Here is a 26850-nt window from a genome sequence, read left to right on the forward strand (position 1 = left end):
GTGGGGGATGCTCTGGTCTGATTCCACCTTTCGTCTTTGCATTGCACGTTTCACACCCACCCATCCCCTTCGGTTTGGAGGCGCAAAGTCCCCCCAAAGACTTAAATTTCCTAGCGACTCGGAAGTCCAAAAGTTCCAGCCGGTCGAAAAGAAAGGAACCGCTCGCTCCATCTCCACGGACCGGGCGGATCCCCACGCGGCGGTCACACCATGAGTGGCCCGCGGGGTCAGCCCCGGGGAGGAGGGCCGCGCGGAGGGAGGAGCCAGGCTCCCCGCCACCTAGCGGCCCGCAGGCCGGGGCGGCGCATGCGCGGCGCGGGCCGCGGAGTTGTGAATGGTACGTTTTGTTTGCCGGAGTTTGGGGCGGGCGGGCGGGCGCGCGAGGGGCGGGGTGGGGCCGGCGGGGGCGGGGCCGGCGGGCCAGCGAGGTGGGCGGTGAGAGGAAGTGGCGGCGGCGGCGGCGGCGGTCGGGGGCGGCGGGTGCTGGGTCCGCGCGGGCGGCAGGCAACGGCTGAGGCGGCAGCGGCGGCGGCGGCGGCGGCGGCACCACCACCACCTCAGACCCCGGGAGCCGGAGCCCACGCGCGCGGGCGCCTCAAACAAAGGGCTCCGCGGGCAGCGGTCAGTCAGTCGGTCCACGCGGAGCCGGCCAGCGGGTGGCCCGCGCTAAGCCCCGGAGCCCGACCGGCCTGACGCGGTCTGACCCAAAGGGCGGGAAGATGCCGCGCGTCGTGCCCGACCAGAGAAGCAAGTTCGAGAACGAGGAGTTCTTCAGGAAGCTGAGCCGCGAATGCGAGGTGAGGCGGGCGGGCGGGCGGGCGGGACGGCGCGAAGGCCGCGGCGCGCGCCCCGAGTGGGCCCGGGCGGAGAAAAGTTTGGGCGGCGCGGCGCCCCGGGAAGCCCCCGGGACCCCTCCCCGGGACCCCCGCGGCGCCGGCTCCCGCGGCGGCGGGCAATCTCGCCGGGGCCGCCGTCTGCCCGCAGGCTCTGCTTGTCCTTATCGGCGTCGCGCGGGGCGGCGGGCGGGAGGGCGGGCGCGCGGGCGGCGCCGCCGCCGCCGCGGATTTGGCTCCTGATTTCGGGCTGTGTGTGTCCGCCTTGCAGATTAAGTACACGGGCTTCAGGGACCGGCCCCACGAGGAGCGCCAGGCGCGCTTCCAGAACGCCTGCCGCGACGGCCGCTCGGAGATCGTAAGTCGGCGGGGGGCGGGGGGCGGGGGTCCCGGGGGCGCCGGGGCGCGCGCGGGTCACTTGTTGCGCGGGGGCCGCCGCGGCCCAGGTCGGTTCCGGACGCCGCGGGCCCCGGAACTGAGCGCGGCGCCGTCTCACTTCCTACTCGGGATTCAAACTGCGAAAGCGGAGCCCGGCGGCCGCGCGTCCTCCTCGCGCGGAGACGCTTCCCCGGGGCCCGCGGCGGCGGGTCTGGCTCGCAGACGCGCGACTCGGTAAACTGCCGTCCGCGCGAACAAACCGGAGGCAGACGGACACCGGGGAAGGTTAGGTGTAGGCTCTTGGGTCAGGGATCGGGTGTTTCTAAGCAAGAAAACACCCCATTCGGAAAGAAAAAGAACCGGGCTTCATTCAAGGATCTGGCTCCAGGACGTTAGAGTTCGTTGGTAAGTCTGTATGTGAAGCGCTCTCATTGCCCAGGAGAACTAAGAAGAATAAATCTTGACGCCAGTTATCTATTGTCCTTAGAGAGAAGGAGAAGAAGAAATGACCCAAGGAACGTGCCGCGATCTTTTCTTAGAATGTTAAACCCTAGGAGAGTCAGAGAGAAACCATTATCGTCTTTTTTTTTTTTTCAAAGCTAAAAAGCACACCCCGTTTGTGCTGCATGGATTTTCAAAAACCACAGTTGATCTTGAGGCCGTATTGTAAGTGGTAGATTTAGTGCGTTGCCTCCATCAAACCTAATGTTAAAAGGAGAAAAAAAATTAAAGTGTTCTAGTGTCCCTGATCTTTTGATTTGTCCGATGCTAAGGAAGCGGGGGGGGGGGGGGGGGGGGGGGGGGGGCAGGGATGAAGAAGCCAGAGAATGGATAGGAAGAAAAGGAAAGGTTGATTATTAAAAAAAAAAAAAAAAAGTTGAAATATTATGTGATGGAATCCAATAATTACTCCGTGATTGGGCCCATTGCATTTGAAGAGACTTGAAGCTACTGTGCAGTTTGGGTTAACAATAGGAGGACATATTGGTACGTTTACTTCTCCACCACCTCCTTTATAAAGCATCTACGTATTTATTTTTATTGAGATGTAATTTACATACCATTAAATTCTCCGCCAAAATTAAATGTATTTCTAAAGGTTATTTCCATATTTAAAATGAAGGTTTTTTAGAATCATATTACAGAAAATGAGAAGATACTGGCTAAATTTACCAGGAGCTCTAGAATAGTTGATGATGATTGCATGTTATGAAAGAAAAGCTCCTGCTTTCAGCCCACTGCCAAATTTTTTGAGTAGTTGTAATCATGTGATATAATGTGTAAGACAAATATTTTTTGGTTTTGTTATTGAGTGGTAAAAGAATCATTTATTAGTCGGTCACGTAATTGTATCATCCTTTGCATGTGCTTCCTTTTGCAAAAGGTATACCTAACCAGTGGATTTCCTGGAGGTAATTGATGTAAAAGTTGAGATACAAACTATTGTCAGGACTTTTTTAAAGCTGAGGGTTTTTTGTGTTTTTTTTTTTTTAACCAAATGAAGAATAGCTATTAACAGTTTTTCTCTCATATCAGACTTTACTGCATGTAATTATGAACTGGGAATATAATTCAACCCGAAGTGTATCTGAATTACTGTACTATAATGTTGCTGTAATATTTATAGGTGGCATGTATTTGTCATAAATTTCTTTCCAGGGATAAATCAGACAGATATTCTAGTTCTTCCTCTCTTCCAAATATTTTATCCTGCAAGTTTTAATAAGTTCTTAATATCTGACAAGTATTGAAAGTTGAAGATGCATTGAAAGATTTGCTCTGAAGACGGCATATGTGATTTAATTTGTTGAATAATGTAACTATTTGCAGTTGGTAAGGGATTTCACATTACCCTCTCTAGTTTCCCCTTTTAATTCCATGTCCTCCACATGTAAATTACAGTATTCTTATTTCCAAAGGTTGGAGACCTTGTGGTTATATTTATTAATATACTCCCCTCTCTGCAGGTACTTTGCACAATGCCTTTTGCATCATAGATACGTGATTAATTCAGTTTAGATGTTACTTAATGTAATGCCTAAAATTTGTCTTTTGACTTATAAATAGGCAGTAGCTTTTACCTATTTGGTTATGAAAAATAGATGTGGAAAAGGTATTCTTTGGCCTCTATTTTGACAGCAGTTATATATTGTAAAAATATTCATATTTTCCACAATTATTCCCAATCTAAGTTCTGTGATGCTCATCTCTTCTTAACTATAAGGTAGTATGAATAAAAATGATCATGAGTGAGGGATAAAATCTATTTGATAAACTGATTTATTCCTCCGGTAAGTACTTACTGTAGTAAAAGTGTTGGAGATGTCTTCAACACTAATGATTAATAAAAGAAAAATTACTTACGATAGGTATGGTGACTCTACTGGGAGAGCAGTGAATACCATATGTATGTTTTTAAAAATTTATTGTTTTGAGAGAAAGAGATGGAGTGGTGAGAGATTGATTTGTTGTTCCACTTATTTATGCATTCATTGGGTATATGCCCTTATTGGAGATTGAACTGATAACCTTGGGGTGTCAGAACAATGCTGTAACTGACTGAGCTACCTGGCCAGGACAAAACCATATATTTTTAATCCTGAAAATGGAAGGGTAAAAGGTATGTTGGATTGGCACAATGTGTGCTGTTTTATAATTTATGAAACCTATAACAAATAGGGCAATCTGGAAATCTTAATATAGACAGGGTTACTGGTGTAGCATTTTTATGTTTTCAAATATAATTTCCTGAGCTCATGTATGTATAGGTATTCCATTTAAGAGTTCTGTGGTCAAATAAATTTGGGAAGTGTTATTCTATGATAGAATGATCTGTGTGTTTTTTTTTTTTTAATCATTTCTATCTCAGAGGGATCTTGATGAGATAATGGGCATAAAGTAAGGAAGCAGGAAATCTCTTCTGAGGTTGGCTTTCAGACAGGAGATGAGGTAATAAGATCTGTAGACTGTTTTTACTGAGCATAGAGCTGATTTGGGATACAGTGGGTAGAAGGATTTGTTACTGAGTGAATACTGAAGAAACTTACCTGGGAGATTTTGATACAAGGCTTCATGTCATGGGGTGAATCTCTTATTTGCGACCACTCTGCTCTGAGAATTTAATTATCTGAGGGTGGAAAAAGTTAGCTCAAAATTATTTCTCTTATTTTATTTAGCAGGTACTTATATATCATTTACTTGATCTGTTCTAAGCTCTTTACAAATATTAATTTGTGAGGAAACTGAGGTAGAGTTAAGTAACTTGCCTAAGGAAACAGCTAGCAGTCTGCTTTTAATTTAAACTGTTTATTTAATTTCACTTGATTATTTTTTAAACTTATGCTAATAGTGGGATAAGATTTTTTTAAATATATTTTATTGATTTTTTACAGAGAGGAAGGGAGAGAGATAGAGAGCTAGAAACATCGATGAAAGAGAAACATCGACAAGCTGCCTCTTGCACACCCCCCACCGGGGATGTGCCCGCAACCAACGTACATGTCCCTGACCGGAATCGAACCCGGGACCTTTCAGTCCCCAGGCCGACGCTACCACTGAGCCAAACCAGTTTCAGTGGGATAAGATTTTTTAAAGTTAATATTGTAATGACGGCTGTTCAGAAGAAAGGGTATCTCAGTTGATTAGGGAAATGCTATCACAACTGTAGAAATTGAGCAGTTAGGTTGATAATTGTATGTACGGTACCAGTAATAAAAATAGGAAGTATAATTTTTACCTCTAAAAAGAAAAATCTAAGCTGTTAAACATCAGGGGAACTAGAGGATACTTGAATCAGCTAAAGGCTTTGAACAAATCGCCAAAATGTGAAACCTTACTTTCAGATGAAGACTCTGCTTGAAAACTTGATGCTTTACAACTTTAATTGTTATAATAAAACAAAAACATTCTATTTTAATAAAAGAAAAAATTCCAACAAAGAAAAGTTTACATTTAGATGATGAAAAATGTGTGTGTTTTTTTTCAAAATGCTTTTTACTTCTTAATTTCCCTTGGGGAAAAGGGACAGTGTTCCATTTTTTTACTTGGGGGAAATACAGTTAAATTGCTCAGGGACTATACAGATTGACACTTTATTGAAATGGATTTAAATTGTTCTGTCTGTTGAGCTATCCTAATCTTTTATAAGTATTAGATGAATACTCTTTTTTTATAGTCAGATCCAGTTATCCTGAAGTCAGATTTTAGAAAATGCTGTGTGATTTTTAATCTAATTCAAGATTTTAGAGAGAATGGGAAGTGCTATCAGGGCACATGCTAATGTACGGTTTATCACAAGTGGACAGTCCTGTGCATTGTTAACATCTGCTTTAAAGCAAGGGCTAGCAAGAAAAATTAAAATGTTCCATTTATACAACTTCAAATTGTATATTTTAGAATTCAAAATGTTTAAATCTTCAATGATTTTCACACTTAAAAAATAAAGTTTTTAAATTCAGGGATGGTAGCTTCTGGTTAGACATTAGCAATGCACAATCCTAACGTCAGCAAAAACTGACTTGAAAGAAAGTATTGATTTCCATGGCTTGATTTTAAATTTAAGCAGCCAATGGCAAATGTCCTCAAAATGGAATCAGATGTTTGTAACTTAATACTTAAGAAAAATGATGAGTGCATGTTTTTTACTTTTAAGTATTCTCGGTGCTGCCTGGCTTAAGACAGAAACTGATGTAAAAATAAATGACTGTCTGCATAATTTATGTAATGTCCTGCTCCTGATCCTGTTTGTATTGATTTTTCTAAAAGGCTTTTGTGGCCACAGGAACCAATCTGTCTCTCCAGTTTTTTCCGGCCAGCTGGCAGGGAGAACAGCGACAAACACCTAGCCGGGAATATGTCGACTTAGAAAGAGAAGCAGGCAAGGTAGGAAACATTTCTTTGTAATTTGAAATACTATAGGTTGTTTTATTAGAAATTACCTGATGATTTACATTAATAAAGAGGTTGTAGTTCTGATTGTAAAGGGATATGTTTTCATATTATAAGGATACATAATTTTTAAAAATCACTCAAACTTTTATATCATTCCATTGCTGATTTCATGTGTATTAACATTCATCTTAGAAAGTTCTAGCATTTAAAGAGAGTAGTGTGCTTTTCTTACACGGAACATTCAAAACTTAATTTCTTTAAATGTTTGGCAGGAAATAATCTTTTTTTTTTTTTTTTTAAACTAAAATATTTGTGAGTACAGTGCTGTAAAAAAGAAATTAAGAGAAAAATGAGAAAAGGCTTTGTAGGCTAGGCTTTAAATTTAATAATAGTTAGAAATAGCTCCTGGGTAGCTTTCTGCTTCTGTTAGTAATTTAGTTTTGAAAAAAAGCAGCATGAAAATTTTAACTTGGAAATAATTTATTTGTTTTGAGAAAATGCTTCTGAGAAAACAGATGTCATAAAATTTTTATGTTGGAAGTTTATGTTGAAGATTAAAAATGTAAGTAGAATTGTTTAACTTGAGAAAATGCTGTGTGATTTTTAATATGATAAAAACTAAGTTAATGTATATTAATGTATGTATATTATGATTTTGGTGAAATTTTAATGAATATTTTGGATTGGTTCATCTTTTTATGTAGAAGTCAACTTCAATATAATATTTTAAAAAAGAATATATATATATATATTTTTTTTTAAATAAGCTTTTTTTTTTTTTAAATTTTATTTTTTTAAATTTTTTATTGATTTTTTGTACAGAGAGGAAGGGAGAGAGATAGAGAGTTAGAAACATCGGTGAGAGAGAGTCATCGATCAGCTGCCTCTTGCACACCCCCTACTGGGGATATGCCCGCAACCAAGGTACATGCCCTTGACCGGAATCGAACCCGGGACCTTTCAGTCCCCAAGCCGACGCTCTATCCATTGAGCCAAACCGGTTTAGGCTAAAAAAGAATATTTTAACCTTATTTTATATTTAACTTTTCTCCTGTTTCCTCTGCAGTGTTTCCATCAAATTGCTAAATTACTTTTCTGTCATAAATAGCATAACCTATCACTTTATTTGTAAAACATAAAAAATATCTGAATATTCCTTTGAGGAACTAAAAAATAAAAGAATTATATTAGGTAGGAAAAGGATTTCTAACATATATATATATATATATATATATATATATATATATAATGAAGACTTCTTTGTTTTCTTTAATTTTATGAAATAAGGTTTGATCTTTTGTCAGTGATAAATTAATTTGGAAAGAGAGAGGAGAAAATAGGTACAGAATGTAAAAAATCTAACCTACGAATCTAACCTAATAGAGTAATATGCAAATTAACCATCACTGTCACACAAGCCACACCCATCAGCCAATCAGAGTAACTATGCAAATTAACCCAACAAAGATGTCATACGAGGAGGGAGGAGTGAAGACTGAAAACAGCATAGAAGGAAGAGGGAGGGAAAGTGGAAAGCAAGGCAGCTGCAGCTGCTGGAGGGAAAGCACTGGCAGTGTGTGTAGAGCAGGGAGAGGTGCACAGCAGCATGTGAGAAATATTGATGTGAGAAAGACACGTCGATTGGGCTGAGGATTGAGCTTGCAACCAAGGTACATGGCCATGACCAGAATGGAATCTGGACCTTTTAGTCCTAAGGCCGAAGCTCTATCCACTGAGCAAAACCAGCTGAGGTTAAGGGCAAAAGTTTTGAAGCCATTATATGATTTTTGCTTTTTCCTTGGGTTGGGGGGGGTGTCTATTTGGCATATGTATGTATGACTAAATTGAAGAAATTACTGTTTTCCTTGTTCAAAATTCTTCCTTAAAGTGTGTTGAACATGGTAGCTCAGATACAGCACACATAGACCAAAATAAATCCTTTTTTTTCAACTTTAATGCTAAACTATTTTGATTTCAAAATTGATATCTCACTTGGCTGGTGTGGCTCAGTGGTTGAGCATAGACCTAGGTAGGGGTGTCAAACTCAATCAGAGAAGGGGCCAAAATCTAAAATCCAGCCTAAATCGCGGGCCGAATGGTTTACTGAACAGTCATAAACTGACAATGTCATAAACTGACAGCGGAGTGCAATGATGACAGCGCGGTGCAGGCCACATTGCAAGGCCTGGAGGGCTGGATTTGGCCCGCGGGCCTTGTGTTTGACACATGTGGACCTAGGAACCAGGAGGTCACAATTTGATTCCCAGTCAGGGCACATGCCTGGGTTTTAAACTTAGTCCCCCAGTAGGGGGCGCTCAGGAGACAGCCAATTAATGATTCTCTTTCATCAATGTTTCTATATCTTTCTCTCCCTCTTTGAAATCAATAAAAATACATTTTAAAAAATTGACATCCCAATGTTACTGAAGTCTTCAGTGTTTAATAACTATTAAATGGTGTTAACGCTACTAGGAAGTATATTTGCTTGAATTAATTTAATGACATACGTTTACTGGATTGAAGACCATGTTATTTTTGGACTTAAGCCTCTGAGATGTTTTTAGTTATATGACCAACAATACCAAAAATGTTTTAATGGCATATTCTAGTATTTAGTATGTGTTTTCAAATATTTCAGGAAAAGTGATAAAAAAAAATAAGATATTAGGAAACTTGCATTTCATTAATGTTTGTTTTAGAAGTTTTTTTCTGTAAAGGGCCAGATACTAAATATTGTTATTTTGCTCTCTGTTGCAACTACTCATTTCAGCTGTTAGAGTGTAAAAGAGGCCATAGACAATGTGTAAACAGATGAGTGTGGCTGTGTTCCAAGAATGGTAACACTGGCCAAAAAAATCACTATCTTTAAATTTAAATCTGTAAATGTTTATGTGTAGGTTCATATATTTCTCAAATATAATTTTGCCAACACCTGTACTACACTAGTAGAATCTACAGGGGGAAAAAGCATTTTAAAGCAAACAAGAAAACAACTGCTCATATTACACCATACTACTGGGATGAAGTATGCCAGAGAATTTGGATAAAAAGTACTGACCAATGTTTTTTCATCTGTGGAGTTCATGGGTCTTTTTCTCTTTTTCCTTTTTGGAAAAAAAAAAAAAATTTTTTTAAAAATGTGTGTATATATATATATTTTTTAATTGATTTCAGAGAGGGAGAGAGAGAAAAACATCAATGATGAGAGGGAATTATAGACCAGCTGCCCTCCTGACGCCCCCCACTTGGGACTGAACCCACAACTTGGGCATGTGATCCTGACCGGAACCAAACCTGAGACCCCTTAGTCCGCAGGCCAATGCTCTGTCCACTGTGCCAAGCCAGCTAGGGCTCGTCCTCTTTTTTTATGGTCTCTTTCTGGTAACCATTAGCTTCTATTTCTATCTCAATGGGGCTAAGACTAGAAGTAAGTAAAAACTGAAGGAAATTTCCCCAAATGGTAATTATTTACCTCTGCTCCTTATATTGGATCACAAATCAATGTCTTCCATATACTCTCAACCAGGTTACTTCCTGAAGTAGCTTAGTTTTCTTCCCATTCATACCCAACTTTGAGAAAACTAGTGGTTAACAATGCTTTAGGATTAGGCAGAATTAAGTCCTGGTTTCATTTACTAGTATGTAACTTTGGGCAAATTATTTAATCTATGGTTTTCATTTAAAATGAGGTTAATGAATACTTTCTAGGATTGCCCTAGTTATTGAAATAGTGAATATAAAGTGCTTAGCCCAGTACCTGACACAGTTATAAAAAGTTCATTAAGAATGTATTCGTTGAACACCTGTTATATACTGAGCACTGTCCTAGGTACTTGTGATACATCAGTAAACACACACACACAAAAAGATTCTGCCCTGGAGGTTGTTTTATGGCAGGAGTGGAGGAGTAGACAATATACATAATAAATAAATTATACATTATGTTGCAAAGTGATAAGTGCTCTGGGAAAAAGAAAAAGTAGAGTAAAATAAGGATGAGCAGGAATGTTTGCAGTTACCAATAGGATGGTTTGGGTAAAGAAGATCATATTTGCTCAGTGACCTGAAGGAGGTTAAGAAATGATGAGCCATTTTGTATGGGAAAAGGTGTTCTAGACAGAGAAGACCTCCATTGTAAGGCTCTAGAGTGGAAGCATACACTGTGTGCTGGATAAACGGCAAGCAGGCCACAGTGACTGGAGTGGACTGAGCAAGGAGAATAGTAGGAGATGAGATTTGGGAGATAACAAGAAGCCAGTTTAGCTGAAACATGTTTGGCTCAGTGGATAGAGCGTCCGCCTGTGGACTGAAAGGTCCCAGGTTTGATTCCTGTCGGGGGCATGTACCTTGGTTGCGGGCACATCCCCAGTGGAGGGTGTGCAAGAGGCAACTGATCAATGGTTCTCTCTCATGGATGTTTCTAACTCTCTATCCCTCTCTCTTCCTCTCTGTAAAAAATCAAGAAAATATATATATTTTTTAAAAAGAAGCCAGTTTGTGTGACCATGGTAGCCATTGTAATGAGATGGACTTTGAGTGAAATGGGGAGATGTTTCAGGATTTTGAGCAGATGAACGATATAATCTGCCAGAAATTTTGAAAGGATCGCTCTAACTGCTGGGTTCATGATAGGCTACAGGGGATAAGAGTGAGGCAGGGAGATCAATTTACTGTTATGGTAGTAGCAGTGGAGGTGGTGAGAAGTTGTCATAGTATGCATGTAGTTTGAGTTAGAGCCAACAGTGTTAGCTTCTGGATTGGATGTGGGGTGTGAGAGTCAAGAAAGGCTCCAACATTTTTGGCTAGAGCAACTGGGAGTATGGGATTGCTGTCATTTGAGATGGGAAAAGCTGTGGGTGGAACAATTTTGAGGAGCAGTTTAGAACATGTGAGTTTGGTGGTAGATTATTACAACTTATCCTTTCTCTACCCTTAAGTCATGGCACTGCTTTTTAAAAATATATTTTTATTGATATTTTACAGAGAGGAAGGGAAATGGATAGAGAGCCAAAAACATCTATGAGAGAGAACCATCGACCAGCTGCCTCTTGCACACCCCCTACCGGGGGTGTGCCTGCAACCAATGTACATGCCCTTGACCGGAATCAAACCTGGGACCTTTCAGTCCACAGACCAACATTCTATCCACTGAGCCAAACCGGTTTTGGTAGCACTGCTTTTTTGTCTGCTTAGCTCAAGAATTCAATGGCCTTTTAAAAAGAATTACTCTCCCAAGCCAGTTTTGCTCAGTGGATAGAGTCTTGGCCTGTGAACGGAAAGGTCCCAGGTTTGATTCTGGTCAAGGGCACAAGCCCGTTTGTAGGCTCGATCCCCAGTGGGGGACTTGGAAGAGGCAGCCGATCCACCATGATTCTCTCTCATTATGGATGTTTCTATCTCTCTCTCCCTCTTCCTTTCTCTCTGAAATCAATAAAAAATATAAATAAAAAAATAAAAAATCAACTCTATTGAAGTATAATTTACATACAATAAAATGCACCAATTTTAAGTGTATACTTTGAGTTTTAACAAATGTACACACCCATGTGAAAACCACCCATAATCAAGATAATGTTTCAGTCATTCCCAAAAGTTTCCTCATGCCCTTTACAGGAATCTAGGAGTGGCTTGGCTGGATGGCTCTGGCTCAGGGCTGGGGCTGTGCCGTCTCTGAAAATTTGACTAAGAGCTGAAGCATCTACTTCCAAGCTCAACTCATGTGACTTTTAGTAGGTGGCTTCAGTGTGTAGTCATGTGTTCTGCTCTATACAGAGGGGGAAATGAAGTCACTCTGCTTTATGATCTGTTCCCGCATTTGTGTCTTACTCTGTTCATTAGAAGCGAGTCACTAAGTGTAGCCCACACACTAGCTCACACTCAGCAAGGAGGCGGGAGATTTATTCACATACTTGGGTGTGAATACCAGGAGGCTGGGATCATTGGGGCCATCTTGACTGGCTACTACAATATTCACTTAGATATAGTGAATTCAGAAAAAAATTTGAATGCTAATAGGAAACAAGTTTCATGTTCTCTCTGATTCAAAATACAGCTTCATGGTCTAAGAAAATAGGTTCAGCAAAATCACTTTTATTTATTGAATATTTTCAAAGCAAGGGTCTTTAATAAGGAAGGTTTGTTCATGGATAATTGGCTATAAATAGGTACTTTGTGTTCAATCAAGTCAGAGCACAGTTTTATAATTTGTCTATCAAATATAGTTGGAACTTTTGTACCCTGGTGTCTAGTGAGCTGTCTGCATTGACTCTTAATAAGGGTCTTTTTCAGAACTTTTAAAATAATACAGTGTAATGGAAAGAGCTCTGGATTTGAGTCAGAAGACAATCATAACCATTTTCCTTATCTGTAAACTAGAGGCCTGATTGACAAAATTCGTGCAAGGGGCTCGGTGCTGGCAGCTGCAGCGACTTGCCTCCACCCTTGTAGCCCTGGCTTCATCCTGAAGTTCATCCAGAAGGTTGTTCCAATGTCCATATTATGCTCTTATTATTATAGACTAGGGGCCTGGTGCACAAAATTCGTGCATGGGGCGGGGGGCTCAGCCTGGCCTGCACCCTCTCACAATCCAGAACCACTGGCTCCTGAGTGCTTGCCTGCTGCCTGATGGCCCTAATTGCTCTCCCCTCCTGTCCTAAACCCCCCAACTGCCTATGTGCTCTCCCTTTCTTTCTGCACCTTCAGACCCCAGTGCAGGAATGCTGAGAGCTCTCTCGCCGAGGCCCCTCCCCCATCCTGACTCCCTCCTTTTGAGCCAGGCACTCTGGAGGGCCTGCACATGCTTGTGCTTCCATGGGGGGCAGGGGAGGAGGCGTGTGGCCTGTCCTGACACCCCTCTTCCTAGCCAGGTGGCGCTGTGGGCCTGCACCCGCTTACCCTGGGGGCTGCCCATGGCAGCACCTTCACATCCTGGTGGCGCAATCCCTGCCCCCATCCCCACCCCTCAACTCCTATGCACGCTCACCTTTGACTGGTTGTGACTTGGACACCTTAAGGGACAAATTAGCATATTCCTTCTTTATTATATAGGATGGGAATCAGAATGTCTGCCTTATTCATATATTTCATGTATATAAGGATTAAATGAGATGGCAGAATATGTGAAAATGCTTTTTAAGTTGTGATGCTCTATCCAAAGTTAGGCTATTTGATGGTTTCACAAGGTGAGGTTGTAGACAATCATGGAATGTTGATGGTGTAGCATGCCTTAGGTCAGGGGTCTTCAAACTACTGCCCGCGGGTCACATGCGGCCCGCAGAGGAGTCTGATCCTGCCCGCCAGGTTTTTTGGGCAGTGAGCGCAGCCGAGGTGTTACAGTAGGAATTAGTAGTTCATATAGTCCAGCTCTCTGAGGGACCGTGATCTGGCCCCCACTTTAAAAAGTTTGAGGACCCCTGCTAGGTCAAGCTTCACTGTGCGTAGCTGTGCAGTGTTGGAACACCACATCTTTCCCAAGTGGTCCATTTTGGTGCCTTAATAAAACCCTAAAGCAAAAATGTTCTTAATTCTCCCTTAATCTAAACTGCTTTTCTCTAATTTAGCTGTCATAGGACAAGGAAAGCAACTGATTGGAATTTAAATCATTCTTACATTAAATTTTTATAGACCAGCCAAAACCGGTTTGGCTCAGTGGATAGAGCATCAGCCTGCAGACTCAAAGGTCCCAGGTTCGATTCCGGTCAAGGGCATGTACCTTGGTTGCGGGCACATCCCCAGTGGGGAGGTGTGCAGGAGGCAGCTGATCCGATGTTTCTCTCTCCTCGATGTTTCTAACTCTATCCCTCTCTCTTCCTCTCTGTAAAAAAATCAATAAAATATATTTTAAAAAATAATAAAAATAAATAAATAAATTTTTATAGACCAGACAACTCCAGTTCCTTTGATCTTTCCTCTTAGGACCCATTTGTAATTTTTATTTCAAACAAATCAAATTATTATGGTTGACCAAAACTTGTTAGTTTTGAGTGGTAAGATTAATGGTTTTTGCATGCATTCTGTGTTTTATAAAGTCTCATTTGGGATTTCGAATTAATGATTGTGTGTCCTTTCTACATAATTTAGTTTTTGAGTATAAAAATAAAGAGTATGAAAAATATAAACTGGAAAAAATGAACTTTACACTTTAATATTTTTTTCTATTGGAAATTGAATATACTGTCTAGTGTTACTACATTGGCAATAGTTGTTGCATTCCTGTTTATAACTTATTATTTTTATTGGTAGTCAAACATGTACCAGACACAGAAATAGTTAAAAGTATACATGATTTGCCGAAACCGGTTTGGCTCAGTGGTAGAGCGTGGGTCTGTGGACTAAAGGGTCCTGGGTTCAATTCCAGTCAGGGGCATGTATGTTGGTTGCGGGCACATCCCTGGTGGGGGGTGTGCAAGAGGCAGCTGGCCGGTGTTTCTCTCTCATCGACGTTTCTAGCTCTCTATCTCTCTCCCTTCCTCTCTGTAAAAAATCAATTAAAAATATATTTAAAAAAAAAAAAAAGGAATCACAGTTTATGTTTAAAAAAAAAAAAAAAAGTACACATAATTAGCCGAAACTAGTTTGGCTCAGTGGATAGAGCGTCAGCCTGCGGACTGAAAGGTCCCAGGTTCGATTCTGGTCAAGGGCATGTACCTTGGTTGTGGGCACATCCCCAGTAGGGGGTGTGCAGGAGGGAGCTGATGGATGATTCTCTCTCATCGATGTTTCTCTATCCCTCTCTCTTCCTCTCTGTAAAAAATCAATAAAATATTTCAAAAAATAAAAAAGTATACATGATGAGAATACCTACTCTAGCCTGAGCTGGTTTGGGTCAGTGGATACGTTAGAGTAGGTACTTTCTATTTATTTATTTATTTATTTATTTATTTATTTATTTATTATACATTTTTGTTGATTTCAGAGAGGAAAGGAGAGAGAAACATCAATGATGAGAGAAAATCATTGATCAGCTGTTTCCTGCACACTCCACTACCAGGGATTGAGCCCGCAAGTCCGGTTATGTGCCTTGACCAGAATTGAACCTAGGACCCTTCAGTCCACAGGCCATTGCTATATCTACTGAGCCAAACTGCCTAGGGCTATAATAGGTACTTTTTATTTATTTATTTTATTATTATTATTTTTTTTAAATATATTTTATTGATTTTTCACAGAGAAGAAGAGAGAGGGATAGAGAGTTAGAAACATCGATGAGAGAGAATCATCGACCAGCTGCCTCTTGCACACCCCCTACTGGGGATGTGCCCGCAACCAAGGTACGTGCCCTTGACCGGAATCGAACCCGGGACCTTTCAGTCTGCAGGCCTATGCTCTATCCACTGAGCCAAACCGGGGCCGGCTAGAATAGGTACTTTTTAAATAAATGTTTTTGATAAGCTATGTTTTTCCTTTCTGAACTTTTAAACTTAATCTTTATCATTCTTTTGTATTAGTATCAAGTTGCAAAGCAAAATTTAATAGCATTTGAGTTAAGGAATGAGGAGAGACTCTTATTTTAAATGGATTCTCAGAGGCCTGTGACTGCTTCTTCTGGAGCATTTTGCTTACTTGACTGCAGGATCTTTGTCCCAAAATAAATATTGTGTCTGTTTATATACCATCCACAATTTGGCAGGGCTTAGAGGACTCCTTGATGTTAGCTTTGAGAAATCCTATTCAAGCTCAACAAGTTCCTTCTCCTTCAGCAGCCCAGTCACTCCAAATAAAAGATATCTGTGGTAAAGCTTTGGAATGCGACTTTCCCCTAGAGAAACTGAAGCAACTTTACAGCTAGCTTGTCAGATCTAGATTTTGTGTTTCAATTCAGCTAAAATATAAAGTATATTTCCCAGCACTTAGTTATCATCAGTTTAGTGCATTAAAATAAGTAATCTGTTTTTTAAAAATGTTTTAAGTATACTATAATAACTGAATTAGAATGATAAAATTTAGCACTGGAAGTCATGTTTATATTTTTTTAAGAAAAGCTTTTATTTCAATAATTTTTAAATCCAAGAGGGAGAGTTGACTGGCTTCATGAACAAATAAGAATGTTTAAAAATTAAGATGTCAACCGAAACCGGTTTGGCTCAGTGGTAGAGCGTTGGTCTGCGGACTGAAAGGTCCCAGGTTCTATTCCGGTCAAGGGCATATACATTGGTTGCGGGCACATCCCCGGTAGGGGGTGTGCAAGAGGCAGCTGGTCGATGTTTCTCTCTCCTCGATGTTTCTAGCTCTCTATCCCTCTCTCCTCCTCTCTGTAAAAAATCAATAAAATATATATTTAAAAATTAAGATGTCAGCCCTAGCCTGTTTGACATGGTTTGATTCCTGTCAAGGGCGCATACCTAGGTTGCAGGCTCAATTCCAGGACCTGTGCAGGAGGCAACCAGTCGATGTGTCTTTCTCACATCGATGTTTCTCTCTGTCTCCCCTTCCCTTCCACTCTCCCTAAAAGTCGATGGAAAAATATCCTCTGGTGAGAATTAACAACAACAGCAAAAGAATATAAATCACATTACATATTACAGAATTTTATATTAGACTAAAAATGTTTTCTACTTAAAACCATGTATATCTTAGAGTATATGATCAGATGGCTCACAGAAGGAATGGCTTTTCCAGACAATGGGTCATTAGAGTTTCTATGTGTAGCAGTCTTTTGAAAAATGAAGTTTAGTGAAAATGATTTAATTTACAACATATGACATTAACTTTGTGTGGGACTGTACAATAAAACCAATATAATATTTCAGCATTTTTGTTTGTTTGTTAATCCTCACCCCAGGATATTTTTCCCCCATTGGTTTTTGTTTTTTTTTAGAGCGAGAGTGGAAGGGAGGGAGGAGGGGGAGAAGAGAAACATCGATGTGAGAGAGATACATCAATTGGTTACACGTGCCCTGACTGGGGCAAGGGATGAAACCTGTAACCCAGGAACCTGCCCTTGACCAAGAATTGAACCGGAGACCCTTCGGTACACAGGTCGATGTTCTAACCACTGAGAACACCATCTAGGGCTTCTATATTTTTCAATTCTCACCCAAGGATATGTTCTTATTCATTTTCAGAAAGAGAGAAACATTGGTTTGAGAGAAACATTGGTCACTACCTGTGTATGCCCTGACCAGGGATCAAACCTGCAACCTTAGTATGTACCCTGACTGGGAATCAAACCCACAGTCTTTTGGTACAAGGGACACTGCTCCAGCCAATTGAGCTACCTGGTCAGGGCTCAGCATACTTTTTGTGTTTAAATCTTACTCCAATATGATTTTTGTTAAGTCTTTTACAATACCCTGTAAGATGTCCCAAAGTAAGTGGGCTGGTTCTACATATTTTACTTTTTTAGTATATTCATTTCCCCCTGAAATGCTAGGCATCTTTTTGCTTATTAAATATATCTTACAAATAAATGTAAGTATAATTTTATGAATAGTAATAAAAGGAATATCCCTGTACCTGCTACTTAAGATACAGCATTTCTACTATATTAGAACTGTGATTAAACACATGTGCCAGTAGTCTGAATTGATGTGATGTATGTAAAAACGTACATAAGATTTTGAAAACAAAGTATAAAAAATATGTATAGTATCTCAATATTTAATTGATTATATATTGAAATAATATTATAAATATATTTGAAATTAAATAATTTCACCTGTTTATTTTATTTTCGTTTTTTAATTATGCCTGATAGATTTGCATGTCACATATGTGACTGCATTTGTGGTTCACATTATATTTCTACTAGTGCCCTGGTGCATGAATTCATGCACATTGGAAGGAAATTAATTAGAAGAAATACTTTAATATCGCTATTCGCCCTTTCTTTATAATAGAAGTATCAATCAAATTCATGATCGACAATGATAGATAGAAACACATGCCTGTGATTGGCACCAGCGAGAGCTTTGCTCAATTAGGCCTGCTTTCTGATTTAGCTAAACTGTTTTCAGCCCAGTAAAGCACCCCAACTTCTCTTTCAGATAATTGTCAGCAACACAGCAGTAAATATCAACATGAAGCAGATTATTATTGTATATCACGCAGGGAGAACAAAGGGTAAAATACTAAACTACAGCAGTGTTTGACTATATTCTGCACAGTGAGAAACCCTGAAGTCATTTTCAAGGTCCACCATTTCTTAATTCTGTTCAGTCAGGTCAAGTTTCTAAGCTTTCTAAATCTCCGTTTTCCCACTAAAAAGAAAATAAGATTTCATTGAGTCTCCTATCTATCTACTCCAGGAGTTCTGTGAGGATAAATGAGATGAGGCACATGAAAATGCTTCATAGATATTTGATTAAAGTGTAAAATGTTTTTACCTGGCTATAAAGCAAGTGGTGTTCCTAGGCTGAAAAAAGTCCAAGGATGCTAGTCGCTAGGGAGAGGAACCCAGGCGTTGCTATGTGATGTTATTACCCAGTGCCCACAGCGACCGTTTCTGGGCTGGGCTGCGCTGGGCTGGGCTGTGGGCCGCATTTTGCACCATGGGGTTTCTGCAGCATTGGCTGCAATTTGATGAGCTGTCACTCCTGGGTGGTTGCAGGGCTGTGTACCATTTGGGGGAAGCCAAGTGTTGCTTTTTGGGCGCCAGGTCCGTGGTGCTGTTTCTCTATTAATGACCAGTCCTTGTCACGGCAGCTCTTGCGTTGAGTATCTGCCTCCTGGTTCCCCCTTTGTAGTTTTAGCCTTTTTGTGGAAAATAAGCTTAATCTGCCCACCATAACCACTCTGCTTCCTGTCATAACACTGCTTTCCCTGCACATACAGAGAACCCTTATCATTGTACTGTGTTACTTTATGGGACTGATGCTTGCCACACTTGTTACAGAAAGTCCGGCAGGTTTTAGAAACATTCACCATGTTTGCAAGAGCACTATCAGCATGGAATCATAGTAAGTTTTGAAGTCAGGAAGTGTGAGTCCTCAAGTTTTGTTCTTTTTAAAAATTGTTTTGACTATTCAAGGTCCCTTGAGATTCCATATGAAATTTAGGATGGGTTTTTCTGTTTGGTTAACACATTTTATTGAGTAGGTGTGTATATGTAGTTACACACACAGTAAGTTTGTGATTTTTTAACTGTAGGGAGTAGATTGGTCAGTTACATTAAATCACTATAGAAGCTATTTTTTACACTTACATGCAACCCAATTATGATTCAGAGGCAAACAAGATTGAATGACTTGACTAGTGATTATCCAACAGGCGAGCAGATGACTGTGCATTTATGAACCGGTGGGGCATGTGGCTAAAGGAGGATGAGTCAGAAGCAAGTTCTTCTAAAGGAATCTGTTAAAATAGACTACAGAAACGATAATAACGAAAGGCAGGATATATTCTTCCTTAAAGGAATATCTTATTTTCCTGAGTGCCCATGGCCATCCCAGTGTCACTGTTTGTCTGCTGGTTTATTGGTGGGAACAACTATTGTTTCATAAATTTTATGTGCATTGAGTTAATTTTTATTACCTATGCAAGGCATTATTTAGGGATTTTATATGTGAGGAATCTGAGGCTTATTATAAACTTAAATGATTTATATCAGACCGAAACCAGTTTGGCTCAGTGGATAGAGTGTCAGCCTGCAGGCTGAAGGGTCCCAGGTTCGATTCTGGTCAAGGGCATGTACCTTGGTTGTGGGCACATCCCCAGTGGGGGGTGTGCAGGGTGCAACTGATCCTTTCTCATCGATGTTTCTAACATTCTATCCCTCTCCCTTCCTCTCTGTAAAAAAATCAATAAAATATATTTTTTTTAAAACACAAAAACTTAAAAAAAATAATAATTTATATCAGATACACTGATAGAGCTACAATTTAAACCCAGGTTTTTATCTGATTCCAAAGTACATTTTACACACATAGTTTTACACAGAATTTCAGTAGGTCTTTTTGAAACTTACCATAAACCTAAATTTCTGTAGGCTCTTTGAACTCTAGACTAACAACTACTGCCTTAAATAAAAGCATTGCTAAAAATTACAAGTGCCCTTAGATATCTAAAGGCATCCAACAAAGGGGAAAATTTTTTTTAAAAAATATATATTTTATTGATTTTTTTTACAGAGAGGAGGGGAAGAGGGATAGAGAGCCAGAAACATCAATGAGAGAGAAACATCATCCAGCCGCCTCCCGCACACCCCCCACCGGGGATGTGCCCCCAATCAGTGTACATATCTTTGACCGGAATTGAACCTGGGACCCCTCAGTCTGCAGGCCGATGCTCTATCCACTGAACCAAACCAGTTTTGGCCAAAGGGGAAATTTTTATTTGGGGATCTATAACTTAACCTTTTGCCCCTAGGCTCCTTACATGTTTCTCTCTTTTTCTCACTGGCTATTTATAACATGCTTGCTGGATTCTTTTCTGCTACCCAGCATCTAAAAGTTGGATTTCTTCTTAGTTCTTCCTGGGCTCTCCCTTTTTTCTCCTACTTACTTGGGAATCTCTTTCTTCTAGAGTTAAATGGCATTGTATTGTTGATAGTTGCCAGATCTAAAATCATCAGCCTGCTAGAATCCCATTTGCAACTGCCTATTCAAAAATCTCCATTTACATATCTCATAGGTGTCATTTATGTTGCAAAATTTTTAATAATAGTTTTGTTGAGATAAAATTTACATACACAAAATTGACCCCTATAGAGTCAATTTAGGGGTTTTAGTATATTCACAGAGTTGTGCAACCATCACCACTCTAATTTCAAAACATTTTTATCACCCCAAAAGAAATCCTGTACCTGCTAGTAGTCACTCTTCATTTCTCCCTGCTCTGAGTCCCTGGCAACCATTAATCTCCTTTCTATCTCTATTTGCATGTTCTGGACAGCCTATCTAATAAAGAGTAATATGCAAAATGACTGTCACTCCAACACACAAGATGGCCAAAGATGGCTTCCCCCATGTGGACACAAGATGGCTGCCACAAGATGGCCTGCAGGGGAGGGTAGTTGTGGGCAATCAGGCCTGTAGGGGAGGGCAGTTAGGGGTGACCGGGCCAGCAGAGGACAGTTGGAGGAGACCAGACCAGCAGGGGAGGGCAGTTGGAGGGGACCAGGCCTGCAGGGGGTGGGTAGGGCAGTTGGGGACAATCAGGCTGGCAAGGAAGGGTAGTTAGGGGTTGCTGGGTCGGCAGGGCAGTTGGGAGGGACCCAGGCCAGCCGAGGAGGACAGTTAAGGGTGACCAGGCTTGCAGAGGAGCAGTTAGAAGTGGTTAGGGGCAATCAGGCAGAAGTGGTTAGGGGCAATCAGGCAAGCATTTGGGAGCCAGCAGTCCTGGATTGTGAGAGGGATGTCCCAGATTGGAGAGGGTGCAGACTGGGCTGAATGACACATACCCTGTGCACTAATTTTGTACACCGGGCCTCTAGTTTTATATAAATGGAATCATAAAACATGGCCTTTTCGGGTTTCTTAGCATAATGTTTTCACTATTCATCCATGTTGTAGCATGTATGAATATTTCATTTTTTATGGTCAAATATTTCATTATATGGCTAATGCCACAGCTGATGTTTTTCTGAAGCGCTACTGCTACAGTGATGTTGAATTTAAACCTACAGAGTTTGAATATTAAGTGATAGCGTGTGTGGTTTAGATTGAGTATAACATCACAAATACTGATATTTAGAATTTTGGTTTATTGTGTATACTAACTTTTACCTTATTTCTGAAAGAATACAAATATGAGACTATAGTCACTTTAAACTTTCTGTGAAGTCTCAAACATTCTCTGTCATTTTACTTTTGGAAAGATAAGCAGGCCCTTTTGTTGTTTTTGTATATACTTAGTTTAATCTGTTTACCCATTTTAAAGGCTTTAGAATCCTTTTTTTTCTTTTTTCCAATCTTCACCCAAGGATATTTTTTCATTGATTTTTCGAGAAAGTGGAAGAGAGAAAGAGAGAAATATTGATGTGAAAGAAACACATCAGTTGGTTGCCTCCTGCACGAGCCCTGACTAGGGGTTTGGCCAGGAAGGAACTTCTAACCCAAGTACGTACCCTTGACCAGAATTGTACCAAGGACCCTTCGGTCTGCAGTTTGGTGCTCTATCCACTGAGCCAAACCAGCTAGGGCTATAGAATGCATTTTGTATAAAATAGTTAATTGTTCTTAGGACAATGGGTTTAATCCCTAAGTCATATTTTAATAAATTTTCTTTTCATAGTTTGAAATAGGGCATTATTTTCAGTGAAAAATGTCTTAGTGTTTAAACGACATTATTGAATTATATTACCAAATGCCAAACTGGTAAGAGACAACATTTTATTTTCTTTGTACTTTGAGGTTTGGTATTCATGAATATGTGAAAGTGGCAAACATTTACTTTGAAGATCTACACATAAAACTATTTATTTGAATGTGAACATTAAATAAATCACCAGAATCATCTAAATATCATTTAAAATTATAATTTCACTCACTGCATTAGCCTTGATGAAGAACTATAGCCATTTTCTGAACCCATTTAAGAATTTCGCAAAACACACCAGTGGTTTTCTTTGTCATGAGAATTTTTATAAAGAAGTAACAGCCTTCAGCTTTTGGCTGGGTGGAGGCATAGGTACAACTTTTTCTTTTCTTTCTTTTTTTAAAATATATATTTTATTGAATTTTCACAGCAAGGAAGGGAGGAGGATAGAGAGCTAGAAATATGAATCAGCTGCCTCCTGCACACCTCCTACTAGGGATGAGACCGCAACCAAGGTACATGCCCTTGACCGGAATCGAACCTGGGACCCTTCAGTCCGTAGGCCAACGCTCTATCCACCGAGCCAAACCTGTTTTGGCCGGTACAACTTTTTCTTCAGTTATCCCAAAACCTGGTTCACCCAACACCAGTTTGATCCCAAGGAAATCAAAGTTGTGTATGTGAGGTGCAACTATGGAAGTCAGTGCCACATCTGCCCTGACCCCCAAGGTCCCCTGGGTAATTCTCCAAAAGAGGTTGGTGATGAAATTGCCAAAGCAACTGGTGATTGGAAGGGTCTGAGGATTACAATGAAACTGAGCAGAACAGATAGGCCCAGATGGAGGTAATATGCCAAGAGACAGAAAAAAGCAAAAAACATTAAGCATAGTGGAAATACCACTTTTGGTGAGATTTGCCACCATCACCTGACAGATGCAACACCAGTCTTTGGCTAGAGATCTCTGGAATCAATAATGCGATCCTGTGGGCTGCATTGTTAATGGCTGCCACCCTCATGACATCTAGATGACATCAACAGTGGTGCAGTGGAATGCCCAGCTAGTTACGAACTACAAAAGAAAATATTCCAATTAAAGATCATTTGACAACCAAAAAAGAAGAAGCCGAGACTGGTTTGGCTCAATGGATAGAGCATTGGCTTGGGGACTGAGGGGTCCCGGGTTCGATTCCGGTCAAGAGCATGTACCTTGGTTGAGGGCATATCCCCAGTAGGGGGTGTGCAAGAGGCAGCTGATCGATGACTCTCTCTCATCGATGTTTCTAACTATCTCTCTCCCTTCCTCTCTGTACAAAATCAATAAAAAATATATATTTAGAAGAAGAAGAAGAAATAAGCTTTTAAAAATTTTAGTAATTTTTTTAAGGAAAATATTTTGGCTGTGGATATAAATAAACTACATTTATGGAATCTTTGATTCTAAAAGATATAAACTCATTGGTGAATGTAGAATCTGATTATGAAGTTGACCTTTCTCTGCCATTAAAAGAATTCTCTTTATAATTAGTACTAGTGACCTGGTGCATGGAATTTGTGCACAGGATGGGGGGTTCCTCAGCCCAGCCTACATCCCTCTCACAATCTGGGACCGCTGGCTCCTAACTGCTCACCTGCCTGGTTGCCCCTAATCACCCTGCCTGCTTGCCCCCAACTGCTTTCCCCCACCCGCTGCCAGCTTGCTCACCTCCAACTGTCCCTCTGCCTCAGTCCCATCCCAATGGCTTTGTCCAGAAGGTCTCCCAGTCTAATTAGCATATTACTCTTTTTTTAAATTTATTTTTTATTTTTATTTTTTAAATATATTTTATTGATTTTCCACAGAGAGGAAGGGAGGGGGATATAGAGAGCTAGAAACGTCGATGAGAGAGAAACATCGACCAGCTGTTTCCTGCACACCCTCTACTGGGGATATGCCCGCAACCAATGTACATGCCCCTGACAGGAATCAAACCTGGGACCCTTCAGTCCACAGACAAACGCTCTATCCACTGAGCCAAACGCTTTTGGCAGCATATTACCCTTTTATTAGTATAAATGAGAAGTTAAAATAATGAGGCACATTGAGAAGTGAAATGTTATACTCCTCCCTGGTGTGGCACTCCCTTCGGTCTCCCCATTAGAAAGAGTAGGTGGAAATCTTGATTAGAAGATATAGTAAGTCGTTATATTAATAGGCAGTATAGAAGGATATTTTTTTTTAGGTTTTGTGAGGTGTCAAATATGAGGTCAGAGTCACTTGTTAGACTTAGGTATATATCAGTGGTGTTTTGAATTTACAATGTGGAAGAGAATGAGCACTTATCAGAACAGAAGGAAATGTGTGGTTAAACGGTTTTAGCTATAACTGTAGACTCTTTCCCTTGGTCCGAATGGGAGGAGAAATGGAACTTTATGTTTTTAGCTTTTTCCAATATAAGTAGAAATTAGTTCAGTAGGATTGATTGGAGTCTTTTTTTTTCTTTTAATATGTTTTATTGATTTTTTACAGAGAGGAAGGGAGAAGGACAGAGAGCTAGAAACGTCGATGAGAGAGAAACATCGACCAGCTGCCTCTTGCACACCCCCTACCGGGGATGTGCCCGCAACCAAGGTACATGCCCCTGACCGGAATCGAACCCGGGACCTTTCAGTCCGCAGACCGATGCTCTACCACTCAGCCAAACCAGTTTCGGCTGATTGGAGTCTTTAACAAGAAAAATGGTTCTGTTTAATAGTGAAGGGGAGCCGAAACCGGTTTGGCTCAGTGGATAGAGCATCGGTCTGTGGACTGGAGGGTCCCAGGTTCAATTCCAGTCAAAGGCATATACATTGGTTGCGGGCACATTCCAGGTGGGGGGTGTGCAGGAGGCAGCTGGTCGATGTTTCTCTCTCATCGATGTTTCTAGCTCTCTGTCCCTCTCCCTTCCTCTCTGTAAAGAATCAATAAAATATATATATTTTTAAAAATAGTGAAGGGGAATGACATGAGTATATATTAAAAAGGTATAAATCCTATGGGTTTTATTTTACAGGTGTCTTGTAATTTCTCTAGCATATTTATAATTACTGACAATCATTTATTCTTATTAAGTCTCCTTAAAAACAAGAATGCACCAAGATTCTTTGTTGAAGAAACTGCTAAATTGAGTAAAGGAAAAGTTAATGTTTCTAGCTTTTTCCTCAAAATGAGCTGTCTTAGTGATGTTATGTCATTACTAAAGGCCCAGTGCATGAAATTTGTGCACGGAAGGGCAGGTCCCCTCAGCCAGGCCTGCACCCTCGAATCCTGGACCCCTTGGGGGATGTCTGACTGCCTCTCACAATCTGGGGCTGCTGGCTCCTAACTGCTCACCTGTCTGCCTGCCTGCTTGATTGCCCCTAACTGCTCCCCTACCAGCCTGATCGCCCCTAACCGCCTCTGCCTCGCCCCACACCTGGGACCCAGTATTCCCTCCTTTGGCCGTTGCAGACTCACAGGACCTGGGCTTGCTTCCTTCTGGCTGACTGCAGGCACCCAAGACCTGGGCCGGATTCACCCAGGCCAGCCACAGCTTCAGGAGACTGTGGGTGGGCACTTCGCCTGGGCTGCAGCTGCAGGCGCCCAGGACCATGGGGCAGGCAGCTTGTCCCTCTCTCCCACTGCAGCCCCAGTTACTGATGCTTGGGACCGCAGGGTGTGCAGCTTGTTCCTCTCACTGGTGCCTGGGACCTCAGGGCAGGCGGCTTGTCCCTCTTTCAGGCTGCACCCTGGCTTGTCCCATTCTTCTCTCATGAGCTCATTTTTGCCTGGCTGGTCCCCATCTTCTCTCCCCAGTGTTGAGTGTCTGAGCCTTTATGGAGTGAGGACGACCATTTGCATATCAATTCTTTATTATATAGAATAGGTAATAAATAATGCAAATTTTAGCTTACAAAAGCACTGAGATTATTCATAGAAAACATTCAGTATAGACGAGTAAAGAACTTTATTTATAAAGATAGTAGAGGCCCAGTGCATGAAATGTGTACACGGTGGGGTGGGTCCTCAGTCCAGCTTGCACCCTCTCCAATCTGGGACCCCTTGGGAGATCGTACCTAAACCGGCAGTCAGACATCTCTCTCACAATCCAGGACTGCTGGCTCCTAACCACTCGCCTGCCTGGCTGCCTGATTGCCCCTAACCACTCTGCCTACCTGCTCAATTACCCCCAACTGCCCTCCTCTACAGACTTGGTCTCCCCCAACTGCCCTCCCCTGCTGGCCATCTTGTGACTATGTGGAGGTGGCTATCTTGTGACAATGTAGGGAAGGACATCTTGTGATGCAAGAGTGTAAGGGTCAATTTGCATATTACCTCTTTATTATATAGGATATTTGGGCACTGGCTGGTGTGGCTCAGAAGGTTATGGTTCGATTTCCCGTCAAGGCACATGCCTAGGGTTACAGGCTAGATCCCCAGTAGGGGGCATGCAGGAGGCAGCCAATCAATGATTCTCATCATTGATGTTTCTATCTCCCTCCTCCTCTCTTTGAAATCAATAAAAATATATTGGAGTGGGAGATATTAGAGAAAATCCT

At 41.2% G+C, this 26850-nt stretch overlaps 1 protein-coding gene across 2 annotated transcripts in view; it reads left to right on the top strand.

Moving 5' to 3' along the window:
• The first annotated feature begins 435 nt into the window (after nucleotides 1–435).
• Nucleotides 436–26850, top strand: part of CBFB (core-binding factor subunit beta) — a 48663-nt gene continuing 22248 nt past the window's right edge. Inside the window, exons 1-3 of one of the 2 annotated variants that reach the window (XM_084861167.1) lie at nucleotides 436–797; nucleotides 1105–1191; nucleotides 5976–6092. In XM_084861167.1, coding sequence (XP_084717293.1) covers nucleotides 720–797; nucleotides 1105–1191; nucleotides 5976–6092 — 282 coding nt within the window. In that variant the 5' untranslated portion in view covers nucleotides 436–719. The remainder of the gene's footprint in view (nucleotides 798–1104; nucleotides 1192–5975; nucleotides 6093–26850) is intronic. The other variant, XM_084861166.1, reaches the window with a different exon arrangement.

This window comes from Pipistrellus hanaki (genome assembly GCF_964339955.1).
Source record: "Pipistrellus hanaki genome assembly, chromosome: 15".
NCBI lineage: Eukaryota > Metazoa > Chordata > Mammalia > Chiroptera > Vespertilionidae > Pipistrellus > Pipistrellus hanaki.